At 45.7% G+C, this 22,374-nt stretch overlaps 2 protein-coding genes across 4 annotated transcripts in view; one reads left to right on the forward strand and one right to left on the reverse strand.

The window, feature by feature from the left end:
* Nucleotides 1–13,208, reverse strand: part of entpd5a (ectonucleoside triphosphate diphosphohydrolase 5a) — an 81,333-nt gene extending 68,125 nt beyond the window's left edge. Inside the window, exon 1 of one of the 3 annotated variants that reach the window (XM_086002683.1) lies at nt 13,110–13,208. The gene's annotated coding sequence lies outside the window, so the exon portion shown is untranslated. Of the gene's footprint in view, nt 1–10,310; nt 10,458–13,109 lie in introns of those variants that run through there. The other 2 variants (XM_086002686.1, XM_086002684.1) reach the window with 2 other exon arrangements.
* Nucleotides 13,209–13,519: 311 nt separating this feature from the next.
* Nucleotides 13,520–22,374, forward strand: part of LOC147109088 (basal body-orientation factor 1-like) — a 54,278-nt gene continuing 45,423 nt past the window's right edge. Inside the window, exons 1-3 of the mRNA XM_086002678.1 lie at nt 13,520–13,840; nt 18,825–19,077; nt 21,502–21,567. Of these exons, the coding sequence (XP_085858804.1) occupies nt 13,818–13,840; nt 18,825–19,077; nt 21,502–21,567 (342 nt within the window). The 5' untranslated portion in view covers nt 13,520–13,817. The remainder of the gene's footprint in view (nt 13,841–18,824; nt 19,078–21,501; nt 21,568–22,374) is intronic.

Here is a 22,374-nt window from a genome sequence, read left to right on the forward strand (position 1 = left end):
TGTTTGTATACTTTCCGAACATTTTTGTCTGACCAAAAAATACGCCTATTAACTCCCCTAATGATAAGCTTTCTTTTGATATAACATATGTGTAGGTACGCTCTATAACTTTTGAGTGTATAGCCAGACAGACCGACCAAATCTTATATAGATAATGGACTCTAGCATTTTCCCCACTACCGATGTCAGGCTTACCGGTCTGTAATTCCCCGTTTTCTCTCTACACCTTTTTCGATTAGTGGGGTAACATTAGCTACCCTCCAATCGATGGGTACTGTTCAGATTCATCGAATGTTGGAAGATGATCAGCAATGAATCTCCTATTTCTAGGGCCACTTCCTTAAGTACCCTAGGATGTAGATTATCAGGCCCTGGGGATTTATCGGCCTTCAATCCATCAATTTCCTTAACACCATTTCCCTACAAATACTGATTTCTTTCAGTTCCTCCCTTTCATCAGACCCTATGATCCCCGACATCTCTGGGAGGTTATTTGTGTCCTCCTTTGTGAAGACAGAACAAAATATATATATACTAGCTGAAGTGCCCGGCGGTGCCGAGGCTTTTTCGAGGGCATGTGTTGTTGGAAGAGAGAGAGCGAGCGACTGGGGGGGGGGGGGGAAGGAAGAAGGGGGGGGGAAGGGAGGGGGGGGAAGGGAGGGGGGGGAAGGGGAGGGGGGGGAAAGGGAGGGGGGGGAAGGGAGGGGGGGGGAGGGAGGGGGGGGGGGAGGGAGGGGGGGGGAGGGGAGGGGGGGGAGGGAGGGGGAGGGAGGTGAGGGGGGAGGAAGGGAGGGGGGAGGAAGGGAGGGGGGGGAGGAGGGAGAAGGGGGGGGGGAGGGAAGGGGGGGGAGGGAGGGCAGGGGCCCCCCCCCCCCCCCCCCCCCCCCCGAGGGTCGCGCCCCGCCCCCCCCCCCCCCCCGAGGTGAAGACCGCCGATTGCGGCTGTGCGAGACGGCCGGGGGGGCCGGTTTGCCAGGGTGACGCTTGACGCTCAGCAAGCCCCGCCCGAGCCAGAGAGAGACGCCGCGTCTCAGCTCCTGCTGCGCGCGCACCCTAGCGGCGCTGGGCTGAGGCTCGGCCCCTCCAGCCTTCGAGTGGGGCCGGGAGGTGCCTAGCTCGGACGTGGGTGCGAAGGAGAAGCCGAGGCTTCGAGGCCTACCTGGAAAAACGGGGAAAGGTAGGAAAATTAATGAGGTTAGATAAGTTAATTCGTTTCTAAATCATTTTTTTAAAAAACAATATGTGTTTTAAAAGCAATGTTTTTTTTAAAGACGCAAAAAGCGGGAAAAAGAAAGGAAAAGTTTGGAATCAAGATGGCAGCGACTCACATCGGTTCAGAACGATAAGGCCCGGCCCCACACGCACCAATTGGCCCGGCGGCACACGCCAGCAACCCGGCGTACGATTGGTCGAGCTCGAGGTCACTCTGTCGCTAATGAGATGCTAATGAGCGGAACGTTTAAGGTTTTTGGGATACCGCGGGCGCGATTTTAGCCCGGCCGAAACGTAAATACGCTTAAAACCGTCTCGGAAGCGTAAGCTTTCTTTGGAGGTAACGCACGCGTAGGTACGCCCTGTAACTTTCGAGCGCATACCCGACAGACGCACAGGCGATGACAGACAGAATGACAGACAGATGTACCGATTTATATATATAGATAATTGGTCTGCCATTTCTTTGTTTCCCATTATAAATTCCCCTGATTCTGACTGCAAGGGATCTACCCTTGACTTCACCAATCTTTTTCTCTTCACATATCTATAAAAGCTTTTACAGTCAGTTTTTATGTTCCCTGCAAGCTTACTCTCATATTCTATTTTCCCCTTCTTAATTAATCCCTTTGTCCTCCTTTGTTGAATCCTAAACTGCTCCCAATCCTCAGGTTTACTGCTTTTTCTGGCCAATTTATATGTCCTCTCCTTGGATCTTATGCTGTCCCTAATTTCCCTCGTTAGCCACGAGTACTTAAGGAAGTGGCCCTAGAAATAGTAGATGCATTGCTGGTCATCTTCCAGAATTCGATAGACTCTGGCACAGTACCCATGGATTGGCGGGTAGCTAAGGTTACCCCACTGTTCAAAAAGGGTGGTAGAGAGAAAACGGGGAATTACAGACCGGTTGACATCGGTAGTGGGGAAAATGCTAGAGTCCATTATAAAGGATGTAATAGCAGAGCACTTGGGAAAAAAATGACCGGATCGGACAAAGTCAACATGGATTTACAAAAGGTAAATCATGCTTGACTAATCTACTGGACTTTTTTGAGGATGTAACTGGTAAAATAGATAAGGGAGAACCAGTGGATGTGGTGTATTTGGATTTTCAAAAGGCTTTCGATAAGATCCCGCATAAGAGATTAATGTGTAAAATTAAGGCACATGGGACTGGGGGCAAGGTATTGACTTGGATAGAGAACTGGTTCGCAGGCAGAAAGCAAAGAGTTGGACTAAACGGCTCTTTTTCCAAGTGGCAGGCAGTGACTAGTGGGGTACCGCAGGGATCGGTCCTTGGACCCCAGCTATTCACAAAATATATTAATGATCTGGACGAGGGAACTAGATGTAATATCTCCAAGTTTGCAGACGACACAAAGCTGGGTGGGCGTGTGTGCTGTGAGGAGGATGCCGAGAAACTCCAGTATGATTTGGACAGGTTGGGTGATTGGGCAGAAGCATGGCAGATGCAATATAACATGGATAAATGCGAGGTTATCCACCTTGGTGTCAAAAACAGGAAGGCAGAGTATTATCTGAATGGCAATAGATTGGGAGAAGGGGAAGTGCAACGAGACCTGGGCATCCTTGTGCACCAGTCGCTGAAAGTAAGCATGCAGGTACAGCAGGAGGTTAAGAAGGCAAATGGTATGTGGGCCTTAGTAGTGAGAGGGTTTGAGTACAGGAACAAGGATGTCTTGCTGCAGTTGTACAGGGCCTTGGTGAGACCACATCTTGAGTATTGTGTGCAGTTTTGGTCACCTTATCTGAGGAAGGATGTTCTTGCCATGGAAGGAGTGCAGCGAAGATTCACCAGGCTGATACCTGGGATGGCAGGAATGATGTACGAGGAGAGATTGGATCGACTGGGCTTGTACTCACTGGAGTTTAGAAGAATGAGAGGGGATCTCATTGAAACTTATAAAATTCTAACAGGACTAGACAGACTAGATGCAGGAAGGATGTTCCCGATGGTTGGGGAGTCCAGAACCAGGGGTCACAGTCTAAGGATAAGGGGTAAGCCATTTAGGACAGAGATGAGGAGGAATTTCTTCACCCAGAGGGTGGTGAACCTGTGGAATTCTCTACCAAAGGTGGCAGTTGAGGCCAATTCATTAAATATATTCAAGAAGGAGTTGGATATATTTCTTAAGGCTAAAGGGATCAAGGGATATGGAGAGAAGGCAGGAACAGGGTACTGAATTTGGATGATCAGCCAGGATCGCATTGAATGGCAGAGCAGGCTCGAGGGGCCGAATGGCCTACTCCTGCTCCTATCTTCTATGTGTCTATGTTTCTATGTACATAATATTCCCAAGAAGAAAATCACCAGTTACAGTTCTAGCCGCGCCTCCAGCTCTAGCTGTTCCAGTACAGCTACAACATTGGCAGCTACCCAACAATGTGGAAAACTGCCTAGGTATGTCCTCTCCACAAAAAGCAGGACAAATCCAATCCGGCCAATTACTGCCCCATCAGTCTACTCTCAATCATCAGCAAAGGTGATGGAAGGTGTCATCGACAGTGCGATCAAGCGGCACTTACTCACCAATAACCCACAGCCCCGAGACTGGAGAAGCAGTGGACTTGCGCGGGAGCAGCCCGAGGCGGGAGAGCTTAAAGGCTTAAAAGGGAGCAGTCAGAGGCACCGAGGCCCACAGCCCCGAGACCGGAGAAGCAGCGGACCTGCGCGGGAGCAGCCCGAGGCGGGAGAGCTTAAAGGCTTAAAAGGGAGCAGTCAGAGGCATACCAATCCAGGTTCCAGGAGAGAGGTAAAAAGTAGTCCAAGTGTGACGTCAGCAGGTAGCAGATAAGTGATTGGTTGGTGAGTATTTTCTCTCTTTTCAATACAAGCTTGAATTCTGTCGTTAAATTTCTAGGGTCTCTGTGGTGTAGTGGGGACAGTTGGTTAATAAAGCGCCCTAGAGTATACCTGTAACGGGTATTGAATAAATTTTTTAATTAATTAAAGGAGTAAGTCATGGCAGGAGAGTTCAGACCCGTGTTCTGCTCCTCTTGCTCCATGTGGGAAGTCAGGGACGCTGCCAGTGTCCCTGGCGACCATGTGTGCGGGAAATGCATCCAGCTGCAGCTACTTGTAGAACGCATTGCGGCGCTCGAGCTGCGGGTGGATGAATTTTGGAGCATGCGCGATGCTGAGAGGGTTATGGATAGCACGTTTAGCAAGTTGTTCACGCCTCAGGGTAGGGCTGCACAGGGGGTGACCATCAGGCGGAGCAACAGAGGCAGGCAGGAAGTGCAGGGAACCCCTGCGGACATCCCCCTTTCAAACAGGTATACCAAGTTGGATACTGTTGAGGGGGATGACTCACCAGGGGAAGGCAGCAGCAGCCAGCTTCCTGGCACCAGGGATGCTTCTGCTGCTCAGGAAGGGAGGAAAAAGAGTGGGAGAGCAATAGTGGTAGGGGATTCTATCGTAAGGGGAACAGATAGGCGTTTCTGTGGCCGCAAACGTGACTCCAGGATGGTTTGTTGCCTCCCTGGGGCCAGGGTCATGGATGTCACTGAGCGGCTACAGGACATTCTTAAGGGGGAGGGTGAACAGGCAGAGGTCGTGGTCCACATTGGGACCAACGACATAGGTAGGAAGGGGGGGATGAGGTCCTGCATCAAGAATTTAGGGAGCTAGGTAACAGATTAAAGGGCAGGACCTCAAAGGTTGTAATCTCTGGATTACTCCCAGTGCCACGTGCTAGTGAGTATAGGAATAGGAGGATAGTGCAGATGAATGCGTGGCTAAAGAGTTGGTGTAGGAGGGAGGGTTTTAGTTTCCTGGATCACTGGGCCTGCTTCTGGGAAAGGTGGGACTTGTACAAGTCGGACGGGTTGCACCTGAACCAGAGCGGGACAAATATCCTTGCGGGGAGGTTTGCTAGCACTGTTGGGGGGGCGGGGGGGGGGGGGGGGGGGCGGTTTAAACTAACTTGGCAGGGGGATGGGATACAGAGGGGAGCTGAAATAGGGGGTGATGTGCTGCCAATTATAGAGAAAAAAACAAGTCAGCTTGGTAGACAGGGCAAATATATAAGGGCAAGGCTGGATGGCATCTATTTTAATGCAAGGAGTCTTGCAAATAAGGTGGATGAACTGAAGGTGTTGATAAACACATGGGAGTATGATATTGTTGCTATCACGGAGACATGGTTGAGGGAGGGGCAAGACTGGCAGCTCAATATTCCGGGGTACAGAATCTTCAGGCGAGACAGAGGGGGAGGTAAAAGAGGAGGGGGTGTCGCAATATTAATTAAGGAGTCAATTACTGCAGTAAGGAGGGATGATATATTAGCAGGTTCCTCTAATGAGGCCATATGGGTGGAGCTTAAAAACAAAAAGGGGGCAAGCACTTTGCTGGGAGTGTACTATAGGCCTCCAAACAGTCAGGGGGAGATAGAGGAACAGATATGTAGGCAAATCTCAGAGAAATGTGCAAATAATAGGGTAATAATAATGGAGGATTTCAACTTCCCCAATATTAACTGGGATAGTCAAAGTGTGAAAGGCTCAGAGGGTGTAGAATTCTTAAAGTGCATCCAGGAGAGCTTTTTGAGCCAGCATGTAGAAAGTCCTACAAGAGAGGGGGCAGTACTGGACCTAATTCTAGGGAATGTGGCCGGCCAAGTGGAAAAAGTGCTAGTAGGTGAGCACTTTGGTGACAGTGACCATAATATGGTGAGATTTAAGGTGGTCATGGAAAAGGACAGGGATGGGCCGGAAATAAAGGTTCTAAATTGGGGGAAGGCCGATTTTAATAGGATAAGGCAGGATCTGGCCAAAAGGGACTGGGGTCAGCTACTTGTAGGAAAATCCGCATCGGAGCAATGGGAGGCTCAGAAGGGAGATTGAGATCATACAATGGTGACATGTTCCCGTAAAGGTCAAGGGTGGTTCCAAAAACCACAGGGAACCTTGGATGTCAGGGGATATACGAGAATGGATTAGGAAAAAAAAAAGAGGGCTTTTGGCAGATACAAAAGGCTAAAGACGGAGGAAGCCCTAGAGGAGTACAAAAAGTGCAGGGGGATACTTAAAAAAGAAATTAGGAGATCAAGGAGGGGCCATGAAATAACACTGGCGAGCAAAATCCTAAGATGTTTTATAAGTATATTAAGGGTAAGAGGATAACTAGGGAAAAAATAGGGCCCATTAGGGACAAAAGTGGCAATCTGTGTGTGGAGCCGGAAGATGTAGGAGGGGTTCTAAATGAATTTTTTGCATCTGTTTTCACTATGGAGGAGGACGATGTAGACATAGAAATAGGGCAGGGGGACTGTGATATGCTCGAACATATTAACATCGAGAGGGAGGAGGTATTGGCGGTTTTAGCAGGCCTAAAAATGGATAAATCCCCAGGCCCGGATGAAATGTATCCCAGGCTGCTGTGTGAGGCAAAGGAAGAGATTGCGGGGGCTCTAACACATATATTCAGGACCTCTCTGGCCACAGGGGATGTGCCAGAGGACTGGAGAACCGCTAATGTAGTACCATTATTCAAGAAGGGAAGTAGAGAAAAACCGGGGAACTACAGGCCAGTGAGCCTAACATCAGTGGTAGGAAAATTATTGGAAAAAATTCTGAGGGACAAAATTAGTCTCCACTTGGAGAGACAAGGATTAATCAGGGATAGTCAACATGGCTTTGTCAAGGGAAGATCATGTCTGACTAATTTGATTGAATTTTTTGAGGGGGTGACTAGGTGTGTGGATGAGGGTAACGCAGTGGATGTGGTATACATGGATTTCAGTAAGGCCTTCGATAAAGTCCCGCACAGGAGACTGGTCAAGAAGGTAAGAGCCCATGGAATCCAGGGTGCCTTGGCACATTGGATACAAAACTGGCTTAGTGGCAGAAGGCAGAGGGTGATGGTCGAAGGTTGTTTTTGTGACTGGAAGCCTGTGGCCAGTGGGGTGCCACAGGGATCGGTGCTGGGTCCCTTGCTGTTTGTGGTCTACATTAATGACTTGGATATGAATGTAAAAGGTATGATCAGTAAGTTCGCGGATGATACAAAAATTGGTAGGGTGGTAAATAGCGAGGAGGGTAGCCTCAGTCTGCAGGACGATATAGATGGGTTGGTCAGATGGGCGGAACAGTGGCAAATGGAATTTAACCCGGAAAAGTGCGAGGTGATGCACTTTGGGGGGGAATAACAAGGCAAGGGAATACACAATGAATGGCAAGACCCTTGGCAAGACGGAGGGTCAGAGGGATCTGGGTGTGCAAGTACACAGATCCCTGAAGGCGGCGGAACAGGTGGATAAGGTGGTAAAAAAGGCATATGGGATACTTGCCTTTATTAGCCGAGGCATAGAATATAAGAGCAAGGAGGTTATGATGGAGCTGTATAAAACACTGGTTAGGCCACAGCTGGAATACTGTGTGCAGTTCTGGTCGCCACACTACAGGAAGGATGTGATCGCTTTGGAGAGGGTGCAGAGGAGATTCACCAGGATGTTACCAGGGCTGGAGCGCTTCAGCTATGAAGAAAGACTGGGCAGATTGGGTTTGTTTTCCTTGGAGCAGAGGAGGCTGAGGGGGGACATGATTGAGGTGTACAAAATTATGAGGGGCATAGATAGGATGGATACAGAGGAGCTTTTTCCCTTAGTAGAAGGGTCAATAACTAGGGGGCATAGATTCAAGGTAAAGGGCGGGAGGTTTAGAGGGGATTTGAGAAAGAACTTTTTCACCCAGAGGGTGGTTGGAGTCTGGAACTCACTGCCTGAAAGGGTTGTGAAGGCAGGAACCCTCACAACATTGAAGAAGCATTTGGATGAGCACTTGAAATGCCATAACATACAAGGCTACGGACCAAATGCTGGAATATGGGATTAGATTAGACAGGGCTTGATGGCCGGCACGGACACGATGGGCCGAAGGGCCTCTATCCGTGCTGTATAACTATGACTCTATGACTAACCTGCTCACTGATGCCCAGTTTGGGTTCCGCAAGGACCACTCGGCTCCCGACCTCATTACAGCCTTGGTCCAAACGTGGACAAAAGAGCTGAATTCCAGAGATGAGGTGAGAGTAACTGCCCTTGACATCAAGGCAGCATTTGACCGAGTGTGGCATCAAGGAGCCGTAGTAAAATTGAAGTCAATGGGAATCAGGGGGTAAACTCTCCACTGGCTGGAGCCATACCTAGCACAAAGGCAGATGGTTGTGGTTGTTGGAGGTCAATCATCTCAGCCCCAGGACATTGCTGCAGGAGTTCCTCAGGGCACTGTCCTGGGCTCAACCATCTTCAGCTGCTTCATCAATGACCTTCCTTCCAACATAAGATCAGAAATGGCGATGTTCGCTGAGGACTACACAGTGTTCAGCGCCATACACAACTCGTCAGATAATGAAGCAGTCCATGCCCGCATGCAACAAGACCTGGATGACAGTCAGGCTTGGGCTAATAAGTGGCAGGTAACATTCGCGCCACACAAGTGCCAGGCAATGACTATCTCCAACAAGTGAGAGACTAACCACCGCCCCTTGACATTCAATGGCATTACCATCACCGAATTCCCCACCATCAACATCCTGGGGGGTCATCATTGACCAGAAACTTAACTGAACCAGCAGCATAAATAATGCGACCACAAGAGCGGGTCAGAGACTGGGTATTCTGCAGTGAGTGTCTCACCTCCTGACTCCCCAAAGCCTTTCCACCATCTACAAGGCACAAGTCAGGAGTGTGATGGAATCCTGGAACTCCCTCCCAATCAGCACTGTGGGAGTACCTTCACCACATGGACTGCAGTGGTTCAAGGCTGCTCACCACCACCTTCGAGGGCAATTAATGCTGGCCTTGCCAGTGATGCCCACATCGCAGGAATTAATATAAAAAAGGTCAGGGAGGTTAATGTTGGGGAAATTAGACAGATAGCCATTCTCAGAACCGTCTGACAAGCAATGCTGCTCGTGCCCTCCCCCACTTACCACTCGTCCCTCCTGAAGGCAATGGCTTCTTCTGAGATACAGTTCAATGGATGGCAGCAACTCTAATACTTCCAATGGGCAAGTCTTAACAATGATGGTTGTTGGGCTATTCAACTGTCAGGGGCCTAGCTAGGTAACCCCGGTTCTGCCATCAGTTCCAACAGATCTCACTAGATAGCCATCAGGGACGGAAACCATGCCCTAGTTTTCCCCTTCCTAGCCTGGGGTCAGAGGCCAATTGCAGTGTCTTCCCACCAGAGATTAGCTAAATAGGTAGCGACTTTGGGCCAAACCTGGGACCATCCTGCTCTGTACAGCCTAGTAACATATAGTGTCAGCCGTGGCTCAGTGGGTAGCACCCTCGCCTCTGAGTCAGAAGGTTGTGGGATCAAGTCCCACTCCAGAGACTTCAGCACAAAAATCTAGGCTGACTCTCCAGTGCAGTGCTGAGGGAGTGCCGCACTGTCGGAGGTGCCATCTTTCGGATGAAACGTTAAACCGAGGCCCCGTCTGCTCTCTCAGGTGGATGTAAAAGATCCCATGACACTATTTCAAAGAAGAACAGGGGAGTTATCCCCGGTGTCTGGGCCAATATTAATCCCTCAATCAACATAACAAAAACAGATTATTTGATCATTATCACATTGCTGTTTGTGGGACCTTGCTGTGCGCAAATTGGCTGCCGCATTTCAACAGTGACTCCACTTCAAATAGTAAAGCACTTCGAGATGTCCGGTGGTCGTGAAAGGCGCTGTATAAATGCAAGTTTTTCTTTTTTCTTTCAAATCAACATCACTAAAACATAGTATTGGTCATTGTCACATTGCTGTTTGTGGGAGCTTGCTGTGTGCAAACTGGCTGCCACGTTTCCCACATTACAACAGCGACTACACTTTCAAAAAAAAAGTACTTCATTGGCTGTAAAGCACTTTGGGGCATCCTGAAAGGCACTATATAAATGCAAGTCTTTCTTTCATATTACACAAATGCATTTACTCACAAAGTCATTGGGATTTTAATAGCAAAACATTTGACAACACTGCAGCATTAATAAGAGTCAAAGCTAAACAAAGCACAATGGAGATGAATAGGGTTTGTTTTATCTGGGCTATCCCTCAGTACATTAAAAAAAAAAATCTCTTGCCTCTCATCTTCTGAAGGCTGCTCCAGTACCTCAATCGGGTGACCTTTCTTAAATCAGTGAACTTAGACGGCGAGCGTTGACAAGCCACTAAGCCGTCAGAGACATCAATACAGGTCTTGATCCCGTTCTCACCTGTGCTGGATGCCAGTGGTGATCACTGCGTAGCGGGCACGACCTGGAGTTCTGGCTGATTTTATCCCTCACTAGTTCAGGAGGTGCGGCAGCCGACTCTAGTGCCCCACCTGCTGCCCTGATTGAGATCCGCTAGCTCAGCACAAACCGGTCAAACTGGCACCTTTCAAGGAATTTTCTTTTAAAATTTATGACTGGCCAAGGAGGTAAATTGCATAGCTCATCTTCAAAGCAACTTTAGTTGAAGGAAAATGAGAAACATAATGAGAGATGGCCTCTAGGCCCATCAAGCTCATTCCCACCATAGACCATGTGCATTGACTCCATCTTATTAATCTAACCACCCGAGGGAAAATTTGCATTAACATTCTCTGATCATCCCTAATCTGCTGCTGCTCCTTCTGTTCTCCCAACATTCCCTGTCTCACAGCACACTCAATGGCCTCATTCTGTGCTGTAGTATTCTAGGATTAGAATCAGTTCGATGAGTGACAGACATACATGGTCAAAATCACATTGCTCACTCAAGCTTACTTGCAGACATGGAGAGGGGGGGGAAAAAGAGCAGTTCAGCTGGTGGAAGGGAGTCACTGCTCATTGCAACAGTTAAAAATAAAACACAATACTGTTAAGACGAACAAGGAACAAAAACAGAACATTAGAGATACATCATCAGAGCTCGTCCAATGCCTCAGCGCATGAATAGAATCATAGAAATTTACAGCACAGAAGGAGGCCATTCAGCTCACCGTGTCTGTGCCGGTCGAAAAAAGAGCGATCCAGCCTAATCCCACTTTCCAGCTCCTGGTCCCTAGCCCTGTAGGTTACGGCACTTCAAGTGCACATCCAAGCACTTTTTAAATGTGATGAGGGTCTCTGCCTCTACCACCCTTTCAGGCAGTGAGTTCCAGACCCCCACCACCCTCTGAGTGAAAAAGGTTCTCCTCAACTCCCCTCTAATCCTTCTACCAATTACTTTAAATCTATGCCCCCTGGTTATTGACTTCTATGCTAAGGGAAATAGGTCCTTCCTATCCACTCTATCTAGGCCCCTCATAATTTTATACCTCCCCTCAGCTTCCTCTGTTCTAAATGTTGTGTGATGTGGTACTGATCCGTATATTCCAGGAACATCCCAAGTTTGATTCATGGTCTGTTCTGGTTTTAGCCCAGACAGTGGCTGAGAGTAGAGGTGGGGATAATAAGTAAGTCAGGGCCCCTTCCAATGTTTATCAAGTGATCACTGTTGAATAAAACAGGGACAGGATCAGGCTCAGTTATGGTGCCCCTACGATCAACTAGCTGGCCAACACTCACATTCTGGATGAAGAGTACCACACGGCAAGTTACTGGAGAGCTACCAGCATATGTCACCATCACTGAATTATATGGAAAGCTTTGAGGCACTGGCACGGTTTGTAAATGCATAACACAAGGCTATTTTTCCAAATAATTTCAGGAAACATCACTATCATGAAAGATAAATCAATTTAAAAATGGCACCTTGATCTTTGGGGCCACATTTCTTCCAAAAGCAGCAATAATGTCTCTCCGGGGGGGGGGGGGGGGGGGGGGGGAAGAGAACGGGACTTAAAATACTTCCAACAGGGTCAAATGTTCTTGCCTTCATATTATAAATGACTTGTGTCTGAGTGAGCAACTACCCACAGGACCTTCTTCCATTCTGCCAATGAAAACATAACTTCCACATAACACTGCAGCAGTCCAGCACCAGCTCTTTGAAAGATCTATCTGCTTAGTCCCATTCCTCTACCCTTTATTGTTTTTCTTTTTCAAATATGTATATCCCCATCCCTTTAAAAGCAATTATAGATTCTGCTTCCACCACTGTTTCTGCTAGGACATTAACAATCTTCTGCATATTAAAAAAAAACTTCTCTTCCCTTTCCTCCTTTTGTTGACAGTTTTAAATTTATGCAATCAAATTACCAGCTGGCAGATATTGTTTTCTTTATTCCCCCTCCCAATAAAAGAGTTACATCAGAGCAGTCAACAGGAGGGAATTGCTAATGCAGTCTGCAAACACGTTTGCATCAAATCAGGAGTGAAATATACCAGGGGGGGAAACCCACAGTAGGGTAAAACTTTTAAACTAAAACAAGTGATGAACAGGGCAAAGAAGTGACAAGAGAAATCAAATTACAAGGGCGCGGCAGCCTCATCTCCCCAGATGGCACACAGTCTTAGTATGGATCTGTTTGACACTTGTGGCTGCTGAGAGGCGAGAGAGTTTTCTGCCCCTCAGGCAGAAGAAACTTCCAGCCCAGTCACTTCTCACTCCGAGCAATTAATTCCCTCCTGTTGACTGCTCTGATTTAACTGTTTTATTGGGATGGGGAAAAACAAACAAAACAATATCTGCTAGCTGATAGTTTGAAATGTATGCCCTCAAAACTGTCAACAAAAGGAGGAAGAGAGAAGTTTATTTTAAACATGCAGAAGATTGTTAATGCCCTAGCAGCAACCAGTGGTGGAAGCAGAATCCATAATTGCCTTTTAAAGGGATGGGATATATATAAAGAAAAAAATAAAGGGTAGAGGATTGGCCAACTATAGTGTCAAGAGGACAGCTCTCCAACCTTGTCCTCACTGCACTAAACACCATCAGAACAATAGCAAAACTCCCTGAGGGCGGGCAGCACTTACCGCTATCTGACGCTCCTCACATCTTCCCGGCAGACCAAAAGCCGGCTCCCCGCTACCCGCCTCCACCTCCACCTCCGCCTGCGCCTGCGAAAAGCGCCTACGTCACCAGCGATTTGCGCAAACCAGCCGCCTGAACTTGTGCCAACGTCACGTGCAACTTGCGCTGACGTCACCCGTTTTGACGCGCGCCGCCGAGCGTGGGCCGTCCGCGTTTCCATGGTGACGGACGCTGCGCTGGTCCCTTACTAACCAGCAGATGCGTATCTCCAACCTATTTCTTTACTTAGCGACCCATTCGCTTAATCCTCAATCAATGAATACTTTAAAAAAATATATAAGATGCATAACCAGGAACAAAAAGTACCACGGGCATTTTTTGTCAAATAAATAGCAATTTGAGGTTCCTTCCATTATTTTCTTTAGAAACTCAATGCAGTCAAAAAGAGACAGGGGGAAAAACAATCATTAAAATTGCTGCGTCAACTAATAGGAATTAAAATAAAGGGTGGAATTGCCTCTGAGGGTGACCTCACAGACTTTGACGTCATCGCCTCTTGCGTTGCACGTCACCGAAACCGTGTGTAGCCCGTTTCCCGGGGTAACGGGCAAAGGCTTCTGTGTCCACAGGGCCTGGAGTGAGGGAGTGCAGACTCTCCACAGCAGCAATACTCACAGCTCAGCAGCTCCGAAGCGACATTGCACGCCGCCATGCCGAACAAGAAAGGAAAGAGGTAACCTGCCTTCGTTTTGTTTTTATTTTGTAACTTGCACAGTTTTAAATCTTGCAGCACAGAAACAGGCTATTCGGCTCAAATGGTCCATGCTCCATTCGAGCCTCCTCCCGTCCTTTCTCATCTAACTGTCAGCATAGCCTTCTATTCCCTTCACCCTCATATGCCGATCTAGCCTCCCCTTAAATGCATTCATACTATTCGCCTCAACTACTCCCTGTGGCACCTAAAGACGTTTCTTCTGAATTCCCTATTGGATTTCTTGATGACTATCTTGTATTGATGACCTCTAGTTTTGCTGTTCCCCACAAGTGGAAACACACACTCTCTCTCTCTCGCTGTCCACTCTATCAAAACCTTTCATAATTTTAAAGACCTCTATTAGGTCACACCCCTCAGCTTTCTCTTTTCAAGAGGAAAAGACACCCAGCCTGTTCATCCTTTCCTGATGGGCATAAACTTGCATTTCTGGTATCATCCTTGTAAATCTTTTTTGCACACTCTCCAGTGCATATCTAATTTTAAAGTTTTTCCTTTCTAACTTTATGTTTTTTTTGTTCTCTGCATTGAAACTATGACTTGAAGAAGCCTTCGGGTCATTATTAAAAAGGATTGTTATTGCAGGATGGGAGAGGCACAGGTTTTTATGATAAAGTACAAATAAACAGATCACCTCCCACCTGCAAATACTGAAACAAATACCTGGGAATAAGTAGCATGTTGTTCAGCATCTGCAAAAAAGAAAAGACAGGTTGATATTTGGGGCTTGGCCCTTTGTCAGAGTAGTTCTGTCAAGAGAAGTGATGTTGTTATTTCTACATATTTATACGAAAGACTAAGAAAGATTAATTTGTATTGTCATAAGAACATAAGAAATAGGAGCAGGAGTAGGCCAATCGGCCCCTCGAGCCTGCTCCGCCATTCAATAAGATCATGGCTGATCTGATCCTAACCGCCAATCTACTATCACAGAACCATCTCCTGAATCTAATAGAATTAGACACACGAAATAGGAGCAGGATCAGGCTACACGGCCCCTGGGCCCGCTCCGCTACCCACAGGGCCATGACCGATCCGAACCTAGACTCATGTCCAAATTCCTGCCCGCTCCCCGTAACCCTTAATTCCCTTTACTTCTAGGAAACTGTCTATTTCTGTTTTAAATTTATGTAATGATGTAGCTTCTACAGTTTTTTGGGGCAGCATATTCCATGGACCTACCACCCTCTGAGTGAAGTAGTTCCTCCTCATCTCAGTTTTGAAAGAGCAGCCCCTTATTCTAAGACTATGCCCCCTAGTTCTAGTTTCACCCATCATCGGGAACATCCTCCCCGCATCCACCCGATCCAACCCCTTCACAATCTTATATGTTTCAATAAGATCGCCTCTCATTCTTCTGAACTCCAATGAGTAGAGTCCCAATCTACTCAACCTCTCCTCATATGTCCATCCCCTCATCCCCGGGATTAACCGAGTGAACCTTCTTTGTACTGACTCGAGAGCAAGTATGTCCTTTCTTAAGTATGGACACCAAAACTGTACGCAGTATTCCAGGTGCGGTCTCACCAATACCTTGTACAACTGAAGCAATACCTCCCTATTTTTATATTCTATCCCCCTAGCAATGAAAGCCAACATTCCATTGGCCTTCTTAATCACTTGCTGCACCTGCATACTAACCTTTTGAGTTTCGTGCACCAGGACCCCCAGATCCCTTGGTACTTCAGTACTTTCCAGTTTCTTGCCATTAAGATAATAACTTGCTCTACGATTTTTCTTGCCAAAGTGCATAACCTCACACTTTCCAGTATTGTATTCCATCTGCCAAATCTCTGCCCACTTACTTAGCCTGTCTATGTCCCCTAGCAGGTTTTTTATGTCCTCCTCACTCACTACTTTCCCTCCCATCTTAGTATCATCTGCAAACTTTGATATGTTACACTCGGTCCCCTCCTCCAAATCGTTAATATAGATTGTAAAGAGTTGGGAACCCAGCACTGACCCCTGCGGAACACCACTAGTTACTGATTGCCAGTCTGAGAATGAGCCATTTATCCCAACTCTCTGCCTTCTGTTAGATAGCCAATCCTCTAGCCATGCCAGAATATTACCCCCAATCCCGTGATTTTTTATCTTAAGCAATAATCTTTTGTGTGGCACCTTGTCAAATGCCTTTTGGAAGTCTAAATACACTACGTCCACTGGTTCCCCTTTATCCACCCTATATGTTACTTCCTCAAAGAACTCCAGCAAATTTGTCAAACATGACTTCCCCTTCATAAAACCATGCTGACTTTGTCCTATTAAATTATGATTATCCAAATGTCCTGTTACTGTCTCCTTAATAATGGACTCCAAAATTTTACCTACCACAGATGTTAGGCTAAACTATAGTTTCCAGCCTTCTGTCTACTGCCCTTTTTAAATAAGGGTGTTACATTAGCAGTTTTCCAGTCTGCCGGGACCTTTGCTGAGTCCAGGGAGTTTTGGAAAATTATTACCAATGCATCCACAATCCCTACCGCCACTTCCCTCAAGACCCTAGGATGTAAGCCATCAGGTCCAGGTGATTTATCCGCTTTGAGTCCCATTATTTTACCGAGTACCACTTCCTTAGTGATTTTGATCGTGTTTAGCTCCTCCCCCCCCCCATAGCTCCCTGTTTGTCCAGTGTTGGGATATTCTTAGTGTCTTCTACTGTAAAGACTGATACAAAATATTCATTCAGTGTTTTTGCCATCTCCATATTTCCCACCATTAATTTCCCGGTCTCATCCTCTAAGGGATTTACTTTAGCCACCCTTTTTCTTTTTATATAACTATAAAAACTCTTACTATCTGTTTTTATATTTTTTGCTAATTTACTTTCATAATCTATCTTCCCTTTCTTAATCAATCTTTTTGTTATTTTTTGCTGTCTTTTAAAGTTTTCCCAATCCTCTATCCTCCCACTAGATTTGGCTACCTTATATGCCCTTGTTTTTAGTCGAATACTATCCTTAATTTCTTTACTTAGCCACGGATGGCTGTCTTTTCTTTTACACCCTTTTCTTCTCAGTGGAATATATATTTTTTGGAAGTTGTAAAATAACTCCTTAAATGTACACCACTGATCATGTATCGTCTTACCCTTTAATCTATTTTCCCAATCCACTCTACTCAATTCCGCTCTCATACTTTCATAGTTTCCTTTATTCAAGCTTAGCACGCTTGTTTGAGATCCAACCTTCTCACCCTCTAATTGAATATGGAATTCAACCATGTTATGGTCACTCATTCCAAGGGGATCCTTTACTAGGACATTTTTAATTAATCCTGTCTCGTTACACAGGACCAGATCTAAGGTTGCTTGCCCCCTGGTCGGTTCAGTTACATACTGCTCAAGAAACCCATCCATAATACACTCAATGAACTCATCCTCAAGGCAGCCCTGCCCAATTTGATTTGTCCAATTAATATGATCGTTAAAATCCCCCATAATTATAGATGTTCCCTTATTACAAGCCTCAACTACTTCCTGATTGATACTCCGTCCAACAGAGTTGCAACTGTTCGGAGGCCTATAGACTACGCCCACTAGTGTTTTTTTCCCCTTATTATTCCTTATCTCCACCCAAACTGTTTCATTATGCTGATCTTTTGACCCAATATCATTTCTCTGTATTACAGTGATTCCTTCCTTTATTAACATAGCCACCCCACCTCTCCTTCCTTCCTGCCTGTCCTTCCTGATCGTTAAATAACCTGGTATGTTTAATTCCCAGGCATTGTCACCCTGCAGCCATGTTTCTGTAATGGCCACAAGATCATACCCATATGTAGTTATTTGTGCCATTAACTCGTCTATTTTGTTACGAATGCAAGGATTGTGTGGAGACATGGCAACCAGCATAGAATACAAGGAAGGTCTGGTTATTTGGAAGAATGCCTACCAGTTGAAATTACAATGTATGGCCAATTATTCTTGCACTGATCCTATGTCAAGCAACTGAGCATCTTCTGTTGGCTCACTGCATCATAGACATTTGATTCCATCATAGTAGCAAATGAATGGGGGCATGATGCAAATTGCAATAACTCAGTGCTTGTTTATGTTTTTCTGTAACCTAATAGACAAATGCTTTTTTTAAATTGTTAATTTAATGTATCGTAATGAGGACAACATTTAATTCCTTTCTTTCTAGGAATTTGTTTTATGCCCTTTTCTCTCGCTAGGATTTTCTGCCTGTGCCACATATATTTGCTAGATGAAGAGTTGGAGAACTGCTCCCAGTCCTTCACTATGATATCATAGTCAATAGTAGCAGTGGGCACTCTGATGAGGTTATGTAAGGCCCTCAACTCATGCTCCAACTTGAGTTGCTGCCTTCAGGAGCAAAGGGGAAAAAATTGGAGCATAATTGGGAGGGGGGAAATAATTTAGAAATACCATAATTGCTGGCCAAAGACAGTCTGAAGACTGTACCTTCAATGTTTCCCTCCCTGGTAAAAAATGTGCATATAGATGTTGGTCATGGGCCCTCTATAATCAACTAGCCTGGCAAAATTCAGTGATTTAGGCACACACATGAAGAATGTGAACTTGGATGAGGCACCAAGCATTGACACACTCATTGGATCGTACACCTGTATGAGTCACTTCAGAGAAGAATGGAGAAAATTAGCGAGAGATAGACCTCAGTTACTCATTTATGGCATAAAGCTCCATTATTTGCAACAGGCCAACATTCTTGCTACTTTGCTAGGCCTGATATTTTGCACTTGGACAAGCTGTCCAAAATGCATTCGTGCATTCCCACCGACCTATCATTCTGACCCATTTCCTGGGAATTATAAGACATTGACGGACATGGTGGGTGCACCTGTGTGTCTTTCCAGCTGATCTAGAAGGGAGCAAGAGCTCCTGGACTTGTGGATTTACTCAACAAACTGTTAGCTTTTTTTTTTAAAGTACTTCTTTAGAAATGTTTGTTTACCTATTAAGGAAAGGAAGTAAGGATGAAAAGCCTGATCCAAAAATTCCCGTGGAACCAGATATAGAGAAGGCAATGGCAAATGCTGCTTTGTGGGAATCAAGACTGAATGTGATGGAGAAGTCGCGAGTGGAATACCGTGATACAGCACGAACGCTTGCCAGAACCAATGAAACCTTAATGAATGATCGGTTTCAAGTAGAGAGGGATGCCATGGAAGTGATCTCATTTTTAAAGAAACAGGACTTGGATAAAGAGACAATGGTAATAATCATGACTGTTTTCTTGAAAATTTTAAAACTTAATATCGTTTAATCTTAATATTATCGAATCTTCTCCCCACCCCCATTACAACTCTCCATGACACACGGCCATTTTGCCAACTGCTTTGAGGCCTACACTAAGGCCTCTTTAGTTGGGCACTGAGAGAGCAACCCACTTATGGGACATGCCAAGCCTTTGCTTGGTGCATCTCATTGATGGCATTGTCCAGATCAGGAATTTATTGTCTGGGGAATTGCAGGCATGAACTTGCATTCTAACGTTCAGTGGCCAATCCACGGGAGCATCAAATGCTACACCACTTGATCAACCAGTAATTGTCATAACAGACATCAATGTTTTCAGTAAAATCCTATTTTCTTGTATGTTCTTCCCTCAATATAGTGCCATAGTTATATATTATTAAAAAGAAAAAAAACTTTCAATGTGACATAAACTCACAAACCAAATTGATGAGTTAAAGAAAGAAAGACTTGCATTTATGTAGTACCTTTCACGACCTCAGTATGTCCCAAAGTGCTTTACAACCAATTAAGTACATTTTTGAAGTGTAGTCACGGTTGTAAAGTAAGAAACGCAGCAGCCAATTTGCGCACAGCAAATGTGATAATGACCACATTGTTTTTTTTTTAGTGATGTTGATTGAGGCATAACTTTTGGCCAGGACACCAGGGATAACTCCTCTGCTCTTCCTCGAAATAGTGCCATGGGATCTTTTACATCCACCTGAGGGAGCAGACGGGGCCTCGGTTTAACATCTCATCCGAAAGATGGTACCTCCGACAGTGCAGTACTCCCTCAGTACAGCACTGGAGTGTCAGCCTAGATTTTTGTGCTCAAATCTCTGGAGTGGGACTGTGAACCCACAACCTTCTGACTCAGAGGTGAGAGTGCTGCCCACTGAGCCACGACTGACAGGGCTGGCAGTAGTAAGAAACAAAAATGTTGATGGAATTGCCAGATAGGAACTCCCAGTGGATAAAGCAAGCAAGAAAAGCTAGGGGGGAAATAGTTCTATGTATTTGTTGTAAAGAGAATATGTTTGAGAGAATATTCAATGTCGTGACAAATTCTCTTGGTTTAGATGACATTTAGAAGCCAAGGGGTTGCATTTCAGCCGGGTTCTCCCGTAACCTTGGTGGAAGATCTGTGGGAACTCCAGGAAGATGGGACGCTCAAGTCGCACTAATGTATCACACCTCAATCCCACTGGTTATCAGATTTGCTTCACCAAATGTGCCTGACTGAGTGAACCTACAGAGCTATGTAAAGGGCTGGGACTCCAGTGTTCAATAGTGTGAGCCACAAGTAGACTTTGTAAGTATTGTAGATGGGAGCAGGAAGTTGTAAAGCGACATAGACAGATTAACCGCAGTGGGCAAAACTATGGCAAATGGAGTTCAGTGAGGGCACGTGTGAGGTTATCCACTTTGGACCCGAGGAAGATAAATTGGAGTATCTTCAAATGCTGAGAAACTAGGAACTGTAGAGGAGCAAAGAGATTTGGGAGTCTGAGTACACAAATCATTAAAAGCTAGTAGACAGGTACAAAAAGAAATCAAAAAAGCCAATGGACTGTTGGCCTTTATCTCAAGAGGGCTGGAATACAAAGGGGAGGAAGTGATGTTTAAGTAGTATAGAGCCTTGGTCAGACCCACTCTGGAGCACTGCGTTCAGTTCTGGGCACCGCACCTCAGGGTGGATAGATTGGCCTCGGAGGGGGTGCAGCGTTGTTTCACCAGAATGACACCGGGGCTTACAGGGTTCAATTATACGGACAGGTTGCATAAGCTTGGCTTGTATTCCCTGGAGTATAGAAGATTGAGCAGTGATCTGATTGATGTCTTTAAAATGTTAAAAGGATTTGATAGGATAGATGCAAAGAAACTATTTTTTCTGGTGGGGGAATCGAGAACAAGGGGACCTAATCTTAAAATTAGGTCTAGGCCATTCAGGAGAAAAATCAGGGTGCACTTTTTCACACAAAGGGTAGTAGAAATCCGTAACTCTCTCCCCAAATAGCTGTGGATGCTGGGCTAATTGGAGCTTTCAAGATTGGGAATGATAGATTTTTGTTAGGTAAGGGTATCAAGGGATATGGGGCAAAGGTGGGTAAATGGAGTTGAGGTGCAGATCAGCCATGATCTAATTGAATGACGGAGCAGACTCGAGGGGCTGAATGGCCTACTCCTGTTCCTGTGTTCCCAAGTAGTCTTTCTTACTTTGATCAATTAAAGTAATCTGGGTGGCATGATGGTGAGCGTGTTGGGGAATTAACATGACCTGAGCCATGCCATTAGGGAGGTTGTCAGGAACTTGCCTGCAGGAAGGGAAGGAAAATTAAAAGGTGACTGAAATTTGCAAGTGATTCTTTTCAATGTAATTGAAGGTGTTTGTGTTTTACAGATCAGCAAACTGCAACAGCAGGTAGTGGATGAAAAACAACAAGCAAATAAGGACAATAAGAAAATGGTAAGAGTCTGCTGTTTTTCCAGTTATAGTTGTACTTATGGGGCTCGTAACTTGCAAAAGTTCAAGGAAAAGACTGGTTAGGCCTCGGCTGAAGTATTGTGGCCAATTCTGGGCACCACACTTTAGGAAGGATGTCAAAGCCTTGGAGAGGGTGCAGAGGAGATTTATTAGAATGGTACCAGGGACGAGGGACTTCAGTTATATGGAGAGACTAGAGAAGTTGTGGTTATTCTCCTTAGAGCAGAGAAGGTTGAGAGGAGATTTGATAGAGCTGTTCAAAATCATGAATGGTTTTGATAGAGTAAATAAGGAGAAGCTGTTTCCAGTGGCAGAAGGGTCAGTAACCAGGGGACACAGATTTAAGGTGATTGATAAAGAACCAGAGGCGACATGAGGAAACATATTTTTACACAGCGTGTTGTTGTGATTGGGAAAGCACTGACGGAAAGGGTGGTGGAAGCAGATTTAATAGTAACATTCAGAAGAGAATTGGATATATACTTGAAGTGAAAACATTTACAGGGCTGGAGGGAAAGAGCAGGGGAGTGGGTTTAATTGGATAGCCCTACCAAAGAGCTGGCACAGTCACGGTGGGCCAAATGGCCTCCTTCTGTGTTGTATCATTCTATGATTCTGTGAAACCAATTTTGCAGGAAGATATTAATGGACTGGTCAGGTGGGCAGAACAGTGGCAAATGGAATTCAATCCAGAGAAGTGTGAGGTAATGCATTTGGGGAGGGCTAACAAGGCAAGGGAATACACAATAAATGGTAGGACACTGAGAAGTGCAGAGGATCAGAGGGACC

Source organism: Somniosus microcephalus, chromosome 12, assembly GCF_052327205.1.
Source record: "Somniosus microcephalus isolate GS21.2 chromosome 12, FLI_Smic_1.0, whole genome shotgun sequence".
In the NCBI taxonomy this organism is placed as follows: domain Eukaryota; kingdom Metazoa; phylum Chordata; class Chondrichthyes; order Squaliformes; family Somniosidae; genus Somniosus; species Somniosus microcephalus.